Source organism: Dinoponera quadriceps, unplaced genomic scaffold (genome assembly GCF_001313825.1).
Source record: "Dinoponera quadriceps isolate SergipeBrazil2010 unplaced genomic scaffold, ASM131382v1 scaffold616, whole genome shotgun sequence".
Classification (NCBI taxonomy): Eukaryota; Metazoa; Arthropoda; class Insecta; order Hymenoptera; family Formicidae; genus Dinoponera; species Dinoponera quadriceps.
In genome coordinates, this window is record NW_014555184.1 from 1,548,835 (window position 1) to 1,563,005 (window position 14,171).

Here is a 14,171-nt window from a genome sequence, read left to right on the forward strand (position 1 = left end):
GATATAGGGGAAAGGGGGTGGAAAGGGGGAGAGTCGGGGGGGGGGAGAGGTGACTGCATTTCAATGATATTAGAATACAACCCACGTCAACCGGCCGTATTATATTTTAATAATGGACTGTCTGACATTTTCCTTACTTTTGTGGAACGGCTTTCGTAACGCCCGAGTCGCGGTTAAACTCAGTGTATCACGCCGTATAATTATTCCGCTTATTACCGATTTTTACCGGGGAGGGGGAGCCAAAGACTTTACGAGCACCCCGTCATTTATCACGATACGAGCCTGTCGGAATGATAAATTCCTCCCCGATTGCGCGCTCCTTGCGGTAAACGCGCAGTCCGGCGTCGTAAAGTATCGAGGAAACCGGGGATATATTTAGAACGTACGGATATCGGCGCGAAGCGCGTTAAACGGCGACGTTTGTCGTAATTTCCCAGCTGGAAGGCGCGAACGAGAGCGCAACGGGAGGGAAGAGAGCGAGCGAGTAATCGGGAAACAGGGCAGGCGCGTTCCATTCGCGATGACGCACGGAGGCGGAAAAGCGTTACGCGTTTCCCCGAAATCGAAGTGAACTTTCATACGCGCATAGCAGCACGCGCACGCGTGACCGCCACGAGTTCGAATTCGCGCGCGACTCCTCGCGAATCCCGGATTCGAGCAGCGCGTCCGAAGGCGCGACTTTCCTGGAAGCTTCGAACGTGGAATTTGCATGAGGAACCGCGCGCGCGCGCGCGCACCGTCGACGGCGAAAGAGAGAACCTGGGGCGGAGTTGCGTGCGAATACCTCGGAAGACAACCGAGACGTAAGACGAGCCGCGGCGTCTTCGCTGAAAAACATCCACCGACGACGCCAGGATCGTGCCAAGTCCGCGCGGTCCCGTCGTGGGCGCGAAGCGAGCGCGCGGTAATTAAAAGCGGAAATCCCCAGCGCGCCTCGATTTCATTTCAATTCGCGCGCGCCAAAGGCGGGTAGCCCCTCGTCCCTTTTCCCGTTCGTAAGTCAAAAGGCCCATTCGTTTCAGCCGAATTACACTTCTCTCCTTTTTCCCCTCACCGCTCGGTTGCGCACTTGTTTCACTCTTAGTGCAAAAAGTGCAATCTAGTTCGGCTGAAACTAACCTGAAGCGTAACCATCCGCGCTCGGGCGATACGATCGCGCGCCAGCTCTCCGTGAGACTTTTTTTCCCGGGATTTATCGGACCGACGAGATCGAAAAGGCCGCGCTATCTCGCGCTACTCGCTGCTCTCGAAGAGGGGCAACCTCTCTCGCGGGGTGCGCGCGTTTAGAAGCGGCGAAAAGCGGCCGGCTCGCCGCCGCTGAAAACCGATCCGGCCGACGTTAATCACGGATTCCGAGATGCGATCTCGATACGGCGAACAAAGTGCACTCGTTTTTTGCCGGTCGCTTTGCCAGCCCCGGTCCTCACCTGGTGATTAATCTTGCGAGACGCGAGATCGAGGGGCCCGACGGGCTTCGTGGAATTCCGCGTTCGTCCTCCGAGCGCCAGCACTAGGGAATTTCCTGCCCCCGCCAGACGCGGACTCCCTCCCCCCCCCCCCTCACCATCCCGCGCCCCCACTTTATCCGCTCTGTCGCGAATCGCTATCGTTGCTTGCTCACTGCGTACGTCGTCGTGTTCGCAAGCCCGGCGTAATTAACGGCGCTAAGCGTCTGGCGCTGCAAGTTGACGCACGGCCGCGAGGAAAAGCGCGCGCGCTACTTGCGGAGGAAAGAGGGAATAAATAGCTACTCGCGTCATACCGAGTCTCCGATTATTCGCCGAATTCGAATTATATCGGGCTGGTGATTCGTAACATTTCAGACGCCGTGAACAGAAGGGAATGTTGGGTCTTGGAATGAAAAATTATCCCTCGGAAGAGAAAATGTCATTCACGCGCACGTTAAATCGGAATATCCGAGCAGAAAGCACTGTGTATCGCGATTTGCCGGTTGGACTCGGTTCGGTGCAAATGGCGGACCGCTAGATCGGCAAACACTTCAAACGCGTCTGGTCAGTTTGATGAGAAATGTAACGAAATGTGTCATGCACAATGGCCCCCATGTTCTTCAGGAAAATGACTAACTATTAAAGAACGATCGGCAAATGTTACTAATGATTTACTTAGCAATTATCAAGAAACAATTACCTCGTGAAAGGTACCGTAGAGCGAACGTTGTATAAGGTACAGCTTTAGACTTCGAATGACAAAAGTCGACGGAACTGTCGAGTACGGGCTAAGCGGCAGGAGATGCCGATGGGGCATCGCGTCTGAACGATACGGCACTGAACATCCCCCGCCAGCCGGTGCGCGACTGCGCGAATGGCAAAAAGGCTTAACCGCATTCCGGCGACCATTTAAACTACCGCGGCGCGGTCCCACGCCTGACCGCAAGCAACGATCGAGAGGAGCAACCGGCCGGCTATCGGCTGACGTCACTTGGTACCGCGACCTTCGAGTTCCCGCGCTGTGGACTGCGCATGCTCCCCGGCGTGTCTTCCATATGAGCGCGAGATCAAGCTAGATATAAGCGGTACATCGTTCGGCCGAACGAATTTCACGAAACGACCGTGAAAGTCTGTACATTTAGATCTCCAGCGCACGTTTCATTATCTTCCCGGTAAATTCTCCGGTATCGCAGCACATATCTGGCGGCTGGCGTGTACAGAGGCCTCTTGCTTCGCAGCTTTCGCGCACAATCGGCATTACATTCCAACGTTGCTGTTGTATAAAGTAATAATCGCGATGTCTACATACATCTAAGCAACCGCTATTGTAGAATCGGCTATAAGAAATACGTTATGCACTCTACGAAAAAAAGTGTTCGGAATTATCGAAATCAAAATGATGAAAATAAGCGCATCGGCTATTGCTCTTCGTTTTCTTATGGTCACTTTACCGCAGCGGTTTAGTTTGTCAAGACATGATGAGAAATGTGGACAATCGCGGACAATCGATTCCGCGTGATTCAACGTAAAACACGTTCGTGACGATCATTATATGTTTTCCTGACAAATCCGATAAAAACAAAAATACGACCATAGTTCCTCGCTTTGTGAACATTGGGTCATCGAAGTGATGAAAAAAAAAATGATTGTATATAATTACGTGCGATTATATAGAGAAGAATTAAAACGTTACCAAATAAAAGTGTGTCCGAACTAAAAGTTTCTAAAGTGAGGAAAACGAATCGCTCCCGTGCCTGTTTCGTATATATGTATGTTACATTCCCTTTACAGGGAATGTTACATCCCTATTACAGGATTTTCAACGCTGAGGAGTATTATCTTGCATCTGAAACAAAGTTATTGATGAAAAACATACTGATCGAACAGTCTACTACCAAAACAGGAATATTCAAATTAAATTCGCACCAACAATATGAAGACCATCCTATCCTTTACTGTGCTTGTAGGAGCAGAGAAGTCACGAGGATACGTATCATATACGTATCCAATGTAAAAAACGCCGAACATCGAGCCTGCACAATTGATGTGAACACATTTCCAGTGACAGGCAGGTTCGGAGACCCATGGAGATTCACGGAACGATTCTCTGATGATGGAAAAACGAGCGAGAAGACTGACGCTCTCATCGAAGAGATTACATAAAGGTGGAGGACGATTTTGTTCGCCTACGAACTATATTTCAGCCAGCACACAGTCGCACGGTGATTACGGTCGTATGCGAGTTTCATACGGCGTTAACGGAAATAGAAGAACGAGGAGAGAAAAATCAGATGCAAATGTGACCGAACTGAAGAGTGCTCGGAGGTGTATTTCGCAGAAATACTGTTAAGTACCGGATATTTAAAACACTTGTAAATGCTAAATACGGTACTTAAGGGGGTCAAAGGCAGGAAAACAAGATAGAGTCTCCCCTATCTCTGTCCCTCCGTCAATCTGTCGACGATGCATCGGGGAGCGGAATTTGTAATTTTTCGCTCGGCAAGAAGGCAAACCGACCAATCACCTGCGTTTCACTGACCCGATCTACCGTCGCGACGGATCAAAACCGTCGTCGGCGAACCGGCCAATTACCAATTACGATCGGGCAACATGAAGGACGGATCTGCGACGTGTCCGGTCGCACGGCCGACCGACGTTGCGTCGTCGTCTTGGCCAGGGCCCATTGGCCCACGGTGGGTCCATTAAAGAGGCCGGGTCGAGAGGAAGCGCGGCGCTTTGAAGGAACCGGCAATTCGAACGTCTCACTGTCTCGCCATTTGCGAAACGCATTCGGCGCTTCTCGAGATCTCTACAATGCCTGTTATTTAAGCCACTCGCATTGTCGCAATGTATCGCGACGTCTGTCGCTGGCGATGTGTTACTTCATCGGGACGTGGTATTCTGGCGGCGCACTTTCGCTAAGAAGTTACATACGACCCTTTGCGTTGCGGGAGGGCGCGGATTCAGATTCGAAACGAGAACCGCCGCTCGATCGGCATCCTTCGGACGCAAAGGCCCGACGAGGACAAGTGTGGACTTCATTCGCAATATAAATCCGGGAATTACATTCAAAAGAAGAAGTTAATCAAGTTAAAGAAAAGAATTATTTGGGAAATTACATTAAATTCGTTTCAGAAAAATAATAAGAAATAACAATGGAATGAAAATAACGAATAATATAAAAATCACGAATAACAGAGGAAAATAAAAGAAAAAGAAAGTTAAACTGAGAAGCTAGGAAATTCGAGTATTTAAATTCCCCGTTCGTATTTCGCGCGCGGCTGTATCGTACCTTGAAATAAAACGGACTTCTCTTAAGGCCAGCCTGCGCGCGTGTTATTTTCGGAGCCGCGCATTTTCTCTGGGAAGGAAAACTCCCAACGGTAAACAAATCCACCGTGGAATCTACCGTTCGCTGTTCGCACAGTCGATCGATTCCACTTAATTCGCGAGTCCCTCAGCGAACGCTTTAAATGCACCTGCGTACATGTACGACTCGTCGATCTCTCGCGACGCGCGTTCAAGGTAGAAAGGGTGAGAAACAAATGGACAGACAGATAAAGAGAGAGAGAGAGAGAGAGAGTAAAGTGCAGAGCTAAAAGCGACGGGCCCGCCATGATCGATCTCCCCCGTCAAAGGCCAGACATGCTTCGCGCGTTCATACTTCGTCTCGTCCGCCGTTTTGACCCTCCGGTGCCGCGTTCTCGCCTCTACCACGCGCCAAAAGTAAGAAACCGCGCGCGCGACGCTCGGTGATTCTCGTGGCAACGAGAGAACCGATTATATTAACCGGTGGAAGTAGGTACCGCTGCGAGCGAGCGAAGAAACGAGCGAGAAGTAAGCGCGCGCTCGTACGTAATCATCTTACCGAGCCGACGCACGTATGTGTCTGGGTCACGTGCGCGCGTGAGCGCACGTGCGTGTGTCCGTAGAACGTCGCGCGCGCGTAATGAGCCGCCGACGAGAGACGATGCGGCAGCGATGACGACGACGCGCGCGATGTCGACATGTGGTGCAACAGCGTATATTCTCAGGTGCGAACGGCGGCGCGGGATCCTCCGCCGATCGTTGAATTCCCGCGAACGTGCATGCGCAAATATTCCGGTGTGACTTAGGCGCGAAGGTATGCCTCGATTTTCCGCGAACCTCGGCTCGAATAACAGCACACCGGAGCCGAGCGTCGCGATCGCGGAAACGCGCTGATTAACGAGCGCATCGCGCGGCTCAGGTAGACGCGATCACGCCCGGTGCATTTATACGAACCCGTGTGAGTGTTACTATTATTATTGTTATTTACTAGGAACGGTGGTAATTTGGAATTTACTGAACGAGGCAGCGAATATTTCCTTCTTCTTTTTTACACCGACGTATTACGTAAGGAGAATACGAAGCTCTTTACATGGATAAAGTAGTAAATTAAACTCTCGCGAGAACCGAACAGAGAATAATAAAAAAAGTAAATAAATGAAAACAGAACTATAGACATTTCGAAACAAGAATTTGCACGATCCAACGCTGCATAGGGAAAAAGATATCTTTAGATTCAGTAAAATTTCTTTAATTGAAACTTTATCTTTTGGAGCAAACGAATGTTTGATTCAACAAACGGGATTGTTTAGTTTTTCAAACAATATAAATATCTTTACACTTCAAATAGTATGTTTCTTTTATATTTTCACTCAACATTATTATGACTGTCACGAGTAATAAATGATTTAAAAGAAGTAACCTTATTTTAGAAAAATATTAAAAAATTTTCGTCCCAGTGGAACAATATGGAATATATAATAAAATAAATGTTTCTTTTACTGTAAACCAAATCTTATCTCCTCTACGTAATATTATCTTTCCTACCAAACAAAATGGTTGATTCTAATCGGACAACATTTTCATTGAAACAAAATAACATTTGATGATATCAAACTACGTCGTTTATGTTAAACAATCCCAAGTGTCAAACAAACATGTGTGCCAAATCCAAAGAAATCTTCTTTCTGTGTAACAGTGTTATGAGACGCGTTAAGAAACGTTGCAAAGATGACGATTGCGAAACCGTAGTTAGGATAATTGCACAGGCATGCTCGTTTAACCCCTCCCTTCTTCGTTCGAGCGATCGTTTCTCCCGTAAACGGAGGAAAATCGTAGCCGCGAGCTTCGTTTCCAAGTTCCCGACGAGGTGGCACTATTGAAATTCCGCGAGAACGGGCGTCACCTTTCCCCATATTTCTTTTCCCCGACTCGTTCACCCCGATTCCCGCGTATTTTAGCGCCAATGCGCGAAAATCGCCGCCGAATTTGAGGAACACCGGAGACAGTCGGGCGAATTTTCCGCGACGCGAATTATAAATGCGCCACCTTGGTCTTTTTTCACCCCGCCGGGCAAATTGCGTTACCGGTAAATCCCCGCTTCTCTCGAGGCAATTTAAAAAAAAGCATCTATCATTGCGCGTGGCTTATTTAAGTTACGCGAGTCGCGGCCATACCTCTTGTCGCGCACGGGGAATTACTATAGTTAGACACGGCGACACACGTGACGGAACGGCGCCTATTACGAGGAAAACGCGCGCGCGCGCGAACGACCGCGAAAATAATCGAAACCGTTGCGTGACGCACGATAACGATAACAACATTGTTCATCACTTTGCCGTTATTAGACGCTGAGCCGTATCACGGAAAATAGTAAAGTCAAAATAGCGAGACGCGCTATCGATGGAGATTTCGACGGCTTATCGTCCGACCCGTGAGTTTTCAAACCGAAAGAGAAAAAAATTAATCGACAAAGAAACTTGATAGAAATAAATAGATACGCTGATAGATGCTTTTATTAACGCCTCGGAAAGATATCTTTAAAGGGGCGATCTGTTACCATAGATAATCAAGTCGCAATCGAACGAATTGAAGCGAATTAAATTACGCGGTGGTTGATCACAGGAGGAAGCACGTTGCGAATAATTGACATCGTACATTCATAGATAGATTCGCTCTTTCGACTCGCGAATTCGACATTTGATTTGTTTCACTGATTTTGCCGCTTCAGCAAATTTCCCGGGAAAAAAGACGGGAAGAAGAAGCGCGATACTCGGCGGCGTGACGGCGGGAGATCAGCGGCGAGTCGACTTTTCTTAGCCTCGACACAGTTGCGAGCGGCGCGCGGAGACACGGCACGAGGAGGCGGTTTTCAACGGCAGGTCGAGGCGGATCGACGTCACGGCGACCTATCAACTCTAAGCCTTCGACGATCAGCGATCACTGGCGTCATCGGGAGAGAAGGAGAAGCAGCGGCCCGGCCGGCAATTAAGTCACATTTACGTGCGAGCAACATTCCCCGTCAATATTGACTCGCGGGAATGACGGCGCGAATCAGTCGTCATTGTCTGCGTTATTTCGCAAGAGGCTTATAAGCGAATACGCTCGATATCTCGCGCATTGTGGATGCGCGCGCATTACGATTGAGAGAAGAGAGGAGAAAAATTAGGTAGCAGAGAAGGCGGTGCGTACGCGCATATACAAAAGCGTGAGTGCGTTTTAAGTGAGGGAAGGTGTGAGTGAGCGAATGTGTGGGTACATGCATGCGTACGTGAGAAGGAGTACGTTCGGGAGAAAGAACGTCGCGCGTTTAATGGCTGTTGAGCGAGAACGTTGGAAAATACATCTTCAAGGGGGATGCACCGCAAATATCTTTCTTTCGAGTCTGCGGAATCACCGTGGGTCGGCGAGAAAATTCATAGGAGGCTCACACGGCCGGCGCATTTACAAGTTAAACAGACTCGAAGAACGCGGCGGGGACGGAAATACTTTCGCGGAGAGGTTTATCGCGCATCCCCCGGCAAATAAGCTGTATACGCGAGTCCCGTGAGAATTTACATAACCTGCCGAGAAGTTGGGCGCGTGAGATGGACGAGCCGCGTTAAACGATTGCGAATGATGCCGAGATGACTGAGATGATACACACGTCGAAAGGACGGGAAGGCCGCTTCTTTGAGCGAGCGGTGTGATTGACGAAGCAATGACGACGATTGGGAAATTCCCGAAATGTTATTCCACCCGCAAGTGCAAAAGCGTCGAAACCCATGCATATACGTATATAGTATTGCATGTACATCACAGTGATTAGGTACAATACGAATACTTGGTTAAGGGGAATACACCGAGACAGAGTAGCGCTACAAGCACGAAGTACATATCAATATCTGGATGAGTGACTCACCCGATTCGGATGGCGTCTGTATGCCTAGATTCTCCAGGTTGTGCGGCCGGTTTTGGTAGTAACTGTGATCCGTTAGACAGGAATACCTCAACCTGGCACTTATTATCTCCCCGCACAACGGCGCCTTCGACTTTTCGGGTTTTTTGAATCTGATGACCGATTCACCCTGCGGAAGGACCACGTCGTTGTCCATTGGAGCATCCTCCGCATTCTGGTTTTCGTTCGAATGCGGCGGTGATGGCACTGCCAGGATGATGTCACTATCAATCGGCCAGATACCTGTAGTGTTTCTCGGGACGCTCTCTTCGTCGCTGCTGCCGTCCTCCGATGCGTCAGAACTCGACTCCGAATCCGAGCTAGATCCGTCCGATTGCTCGTTGGGCATTTCGATGGCTTCATGCCCTGGCAGGTGGTCTGCTTGCCGCGGTTTGTACGCCTCTATTGCTGCTTTGAACGATGTTACAAGCAGCCTTCCTTGCGGATGTTCGGGCAGTTCTTCAGCCCGACGCAATGTCTCCACCATCAACCGCTGGTAGGAACCCATCGGAAGATACGTGGGTAGAGAGCACCGCATTTGGTATTGCAGACGCTCCTGTCCTGACATGGTGTCAACAGAGTCGGACAGGAGGTTTCTCGCCACCTCGGAGGTCGCCCGGATGTCTGCTTTGTCCTCCAGTATCTCGTTTTCCTGGATCGCCCGGTCGACTTCTATGCATTTCTCGCATAGCTTGCGATCTTTTCGCCTGGATCCGTTATATATCGCGCCAACTATGTAGTTCTTCGCACAGTTGTTGGAGCAGCGCGACCCGGCGAATCTATACCGGTGATCCTGCGTACAATATCCGCTCATCATGCATTTGGTACAAGATGTTGCGTTCCTGCCGGCTGATTTCCTCACTACGCTCAGCCAGTCGCGGATTATTCTTTGTACCTTCCGCATATCTCGCGGTTGTACGAACATCTTCGGATCCAAGTTGACATGCTTCATTATCTCCCACATTTCAAACAGGAAGCTTATCAGCCTGCTCATGTTCTGGCTGTTTTTGAATATGTGGGAGGGCCATCGGCAACTCGGCTTCGCGAGATACTGGGCGCAGACTTTAATATCCCGGTCGAAATCTGAAAAAAGAAATAAACAAAGATTATATTATTTTATTTTTATTTATTTTATCTTTCAAATTCACGCACTTATATATATTAATATATAATATTATATATATATATATTAAATTATATAATATAATATAATTAATAATGAGGAAGATTACGCGACATATGTAATATAGTGGATCAAACGAAACGAAACATCGGTGAGATTTACTCTTTTTCGTATAATATGCTTATCTAAAACGGCGATTTTTGCGTTAAAATATATTACTCTTCGTTGCTCTTCGTTGTTATACGACAAATCAAACTTTTTGACCGACTTAATATTTTTATTACATATGTAATTTACGTGGATAATGTGTGCAAGTAATCGAGAATATTTGATTGTAAATACGATATCCGTCGTGCTTGCAGATTAAGTCAGGTTGAACAAAAATGTTCTCTACTATTTTGCAAGTAACCGTGTAAAATGTTGAGTTATAGTAGTAGAGCCTTTTTCTACTTCGATACTAATAGCAATTGATATCGTGAATTCGTAGATAGATCTGTGCTCTTTTCATTCGCGATTGTCTTTATTTTACTCATTTATCTATTAATTTATTTTATTATTTCAGCAAATATCCCGGGGAAAAAGGAAGAAATTAGTAATGACAAGAATAATAACAAATATAGACGATGATGAGTGAAAATGATAGCGAAAAAATATATCATCACACGCGCAAATTATTAGGTTGTTACAAAAGTTCTGTCAGTTTTTTAATCACGAACTTGAGACCAAAGACCTAGAAAATCAACTGCAAAGAAACATGTATAAACTGGCAAAACTTTTGTAACAACCTAATATATTTATGAGTCAGTCCAAATTATATTGAATCGTTATACTGAATCAGTCGGCAAGTTCGTTTTTTGATTTTCCATTCGGTCACTTTCTTCGATAGAAATACATGAATGCTGTCAGAACATTAACGAACCATGGATAACGACGACGATTATTTCGTTAATGTATAGTAAACTTCCATTGACATGCGACAAGGTCTGACTCGAAAGTTCGAACGAACTTTTATCAGCTGACTCAATATAACAATAAGCTGCAAATCACTATGTTATAACGCGTTTGTGCCGTCACATATGACGCGATCGATCGAATTGACAAATCGGTGCCACTATTACAACATGCGATCCATTATTCGGGGAATTTAATTGATACGTCTCCGATCAATTTTCCGTGTTCTCAAACGGATACGAAGCTGCGGAGCGGAATGACGGCAAGGCGGGAAACCGTCGGACGACTTTAGCTGTCAAAGAAAGATCGTTTCGACTCGGCGTCGAAAAAAGATAAAGCCGGTCTCGTTGATCGTTGCGAACGCGCAGACAGCAAACGATCACGCGTGTAAACAGCCGTGTGTTGGCAAACGAAAGGAACCGCCGAGGTGTCGTTTCACGTGCCGCTCTTACACGTACGTATGTGTGACTCTGTATGTTTGACTGCGTGAAATTAAATTTAATATAAATGGATCGCGAATCTGTTGATTCGTCGTGCCCGTACAATCAACTAGGTGCATCGCGCGGGAATATGCACGGTCGTTGCACTTGGTGCGAAACACCGTGTCTCTTGATAGTTTATATTATCTCAGGTATTCCGGCGGCGAATTCCCCTTCTTCTACTCTTCTACTCGCTTAACTTACCCTCATCAACACCATCTTTGATACACCGTCTTTGACCGCGATAAATTTTGCTGACAATGTTTGTTAAATGAATTTTTTTCTTATTTTCACACTTTTCGAGAATATGAAGCAATGGTTATTGCCCTACTCTGTTTATACGTTATATGTATGTGTGTATGACTGTATTCGTACTTTTGAATTGTTACTATGAGAACGCACGGTTTACCATATTCTTAGCGCGTACGGTCGGCGATCGAAACGATTCATCGCGCTCCATTTGAGAGAGATACGTATTCGTTAATAAAATCTAAACATGCCATTCAACGTACCGCCTCCGTTAAATTCAATTTCACGCGTCGTGCGCCGGAATTTATCCCGTTTATTCGCGCGCGTGCTCGCTGTACACCTCGAAGGACGCGATCGTGGCCCCGGTGTGTTTCTTTCCTCTTTAGGAAAAGCAATTTCACCGGCGGCATAAAAATCGTCGAATCGGGCCGGCCTCGGTGAGAGAGAAATTATTCGAGCGATCTGATAAAGAACGAAGCAGCTTTCGTCCGGACTTTCGAAAATGTACGACGGGCGCGCGTATGCGCACGCACGACACGATCACTTACCGTGTGATCGAACCTCTCCGCCTGCCTACACACGCCGTGAAACCGGTCGCCGGCTTCAGATAAGCTGGGTATGCCCGGCTTCCGCCGAACATTATCGCTGGAGCGTGTAACGCGTCGACGACATTTCCCGCTAGATCGCTAATTAAGGGCGAGCCGATGAGAAAAGTCGCGCCTGGAGCGGCGCGCGACCGCGATCACCGAGAGCAGGGCCGCGCTTTTCCACCGAGCCGATGATCAATGAAGGCGCGGCGCAAGCGCCGAATTATTTTTTATCGTGTCAACCTTATCGCACGATCGAATAATCATGCCCGGGTGGAATCAGTCGCGAAAACGAATCCGCGCGGGAAACTCAGCGGAAGACGCGCGTCTTCACGGACGGCGCTAGAGAAAGAGCGGTGATGCACAGTATGTGGTAACGGAAAGAGAAAGGACTCAGGCACGGTGAAGGAAATAAGGAACAAGGAGTGAAATCTTGGGGTAATTGGGAATAAGATATTAAGAATGTATTTAATTAGAATTTTAAAGAGCCGAAAAAACCGGTTTCTTTCAATTTCCACGGTTCTTTTCAGTTTCTTTCCGTGAGAAACGCGAAAGAAATGTTTCAATGACATTTTTCGCGTTTTAGTAAAAAGAAAAAAAAAAGTAAAGAAAGAACTCGATCACAGTTGAACGTATTCCTTTTTCGGCAAATATACGGGCAGGTAAAAACACAAAGATACGAATTAATTAAGTATACATTATGACGTTTAAAGAGGGACAGAGATACTTATCTCGGTTGTCCACGGCTTATCATCCCGGCGAGGAATACGCTTTTATCGTCTTCGAAGTATTTAAATATATACAAGAAAACCCAAATATATTCTTCACGATAAATGTGCAAAAATATGGAAAAACGCGCCGAACGAGAAAAATAGAAATGTCCTGCGCGCGTCCAACAGATGCGATCTCGGGAGATCAACGGGAGGCGTCGTCGCGGCTCATTACTTTTGGCGGTAAAACTTCAGAAGATAAGAATCGCGCGGATCGTGGCGGTTTTTCACAACAAAGAAGAAGAAGAAGAAGAGGAAGGAGTAGAAAAAAGAAACGAATAAACGCGCGAATATCTGACGAGCGGGTGTAAGGCACCACGCGAGGAAGCTGAATAGAGTAGAACAGAATAGAACGAACTTTATTATGCTCTAGGATAAATATTGTGAGAGAAACGATTAAATTAACACATGATGAAGATATAGACAGTTTCGCAAAAAAAAAGTACAAGGATAAAAAAAATGTTAAGGAACGTCATAAAACGATCGATGATATACAATGACGAGATGCATATGTTTGTGTGTCGCAGATGACACGCAGAAAAAAGTTAGACTTAAATCAAGAATATCTGATATAATCAAGAATATCTATATAAAACATCGAACAATTATAGATATTTTGAATTCAAGTAATACTTGCATCGATATAAATTCAATCGAATCAAGACTAGAAATCTTCTAAGAAGATTATAATATTCTCGTTGTTATAATATTATATATGAAAACATCTATTCTTGATTTAAGACCGATTCTTTTCTGCTTATACAATGAAGTTTCACGGATGATAGTGAAATAATAATATGTAATAGTATTGATAGAAATAGAAGCGGAGAAAAAAAGAAAGATATCGTATCCCTCGCGCGTTTTTCCAAGATCGAAGACCGGCAAGCAAGAGCGGAATTCCGGTTACGCTTTCACGCCGAGCTAAATCACGCGTCGTCGCGGAATCAGCGCGATCCTTTTGACACACCGTGTACCGGCGTCGGAGATCGCGACGGGACTCGCGCACGCGTTCGTTATTTACGAGAAAGCCCGGAGCGCGCGAACTCTCGTCGCGAAAAATCGACTGAATAATTTAGCGCGCGACGACAGACGGACGGATGGACGGACGATTCACGTGAGCGTTGCGTTTTGCGCATAAGCACTGACGCACGCGCGTACATACACACAAGGAGGTAGCCAGTGAAAAAGAAAAAAAAAATATACATATATATATACTTTTCTATAGTACACACCTGATACATCCCGGAGCGCGAGAATGGAGGGGAGAGCGAGGAAGAGGGAGCGGCGGGCGTAGTGGGAGAGGGGGGGGGGGAGGAAGGTG

General features: G+C 46.8%; 2 protein-coding genes across 2 annotated transcripts in view; both read right to left on the reverse strand.

Annotated features, from left to right (window-relative positions):
* The window catches only part of LOC106743236 (protein L-Myc-1a-like), a 23,553-nt gene extending 14,482 nt beyond the window's left edge, over positions 1-9,071 (reverse strand). The window contains exon 1 of the mRNA XM_014616874.1: positions 8,656-9,071. Coding sequence (XP_014472360.1) covers positions 8,656-9,040 — 385 coding nt within the window. The 5' untranslated portion in view covers positions 9,041-9,071. The remainder of the gene's footprint in view (positions 1-8,655) is intronic.
* Positions 9,051-14,171, reverse strand: part of LOC106743209 — a 7,292-nt gene continuing 2,171 nt past the window's right edge. The window contains exons 2-3 of the mRNA XM_014616839.1: positions 9,225-9,774; positions 9,051-9,129 (exon numbers count right to left, since the gene is read on the reverse strand). Of these exons, the coding sequence (XP_014472325.1) occupies positions 9,051-9,129; positions 9,225-9,774 (629 nt within the window). The remainder of the gene's footprint in view (positions 9,130-9,224; positions 9,775-14,171) is intronic.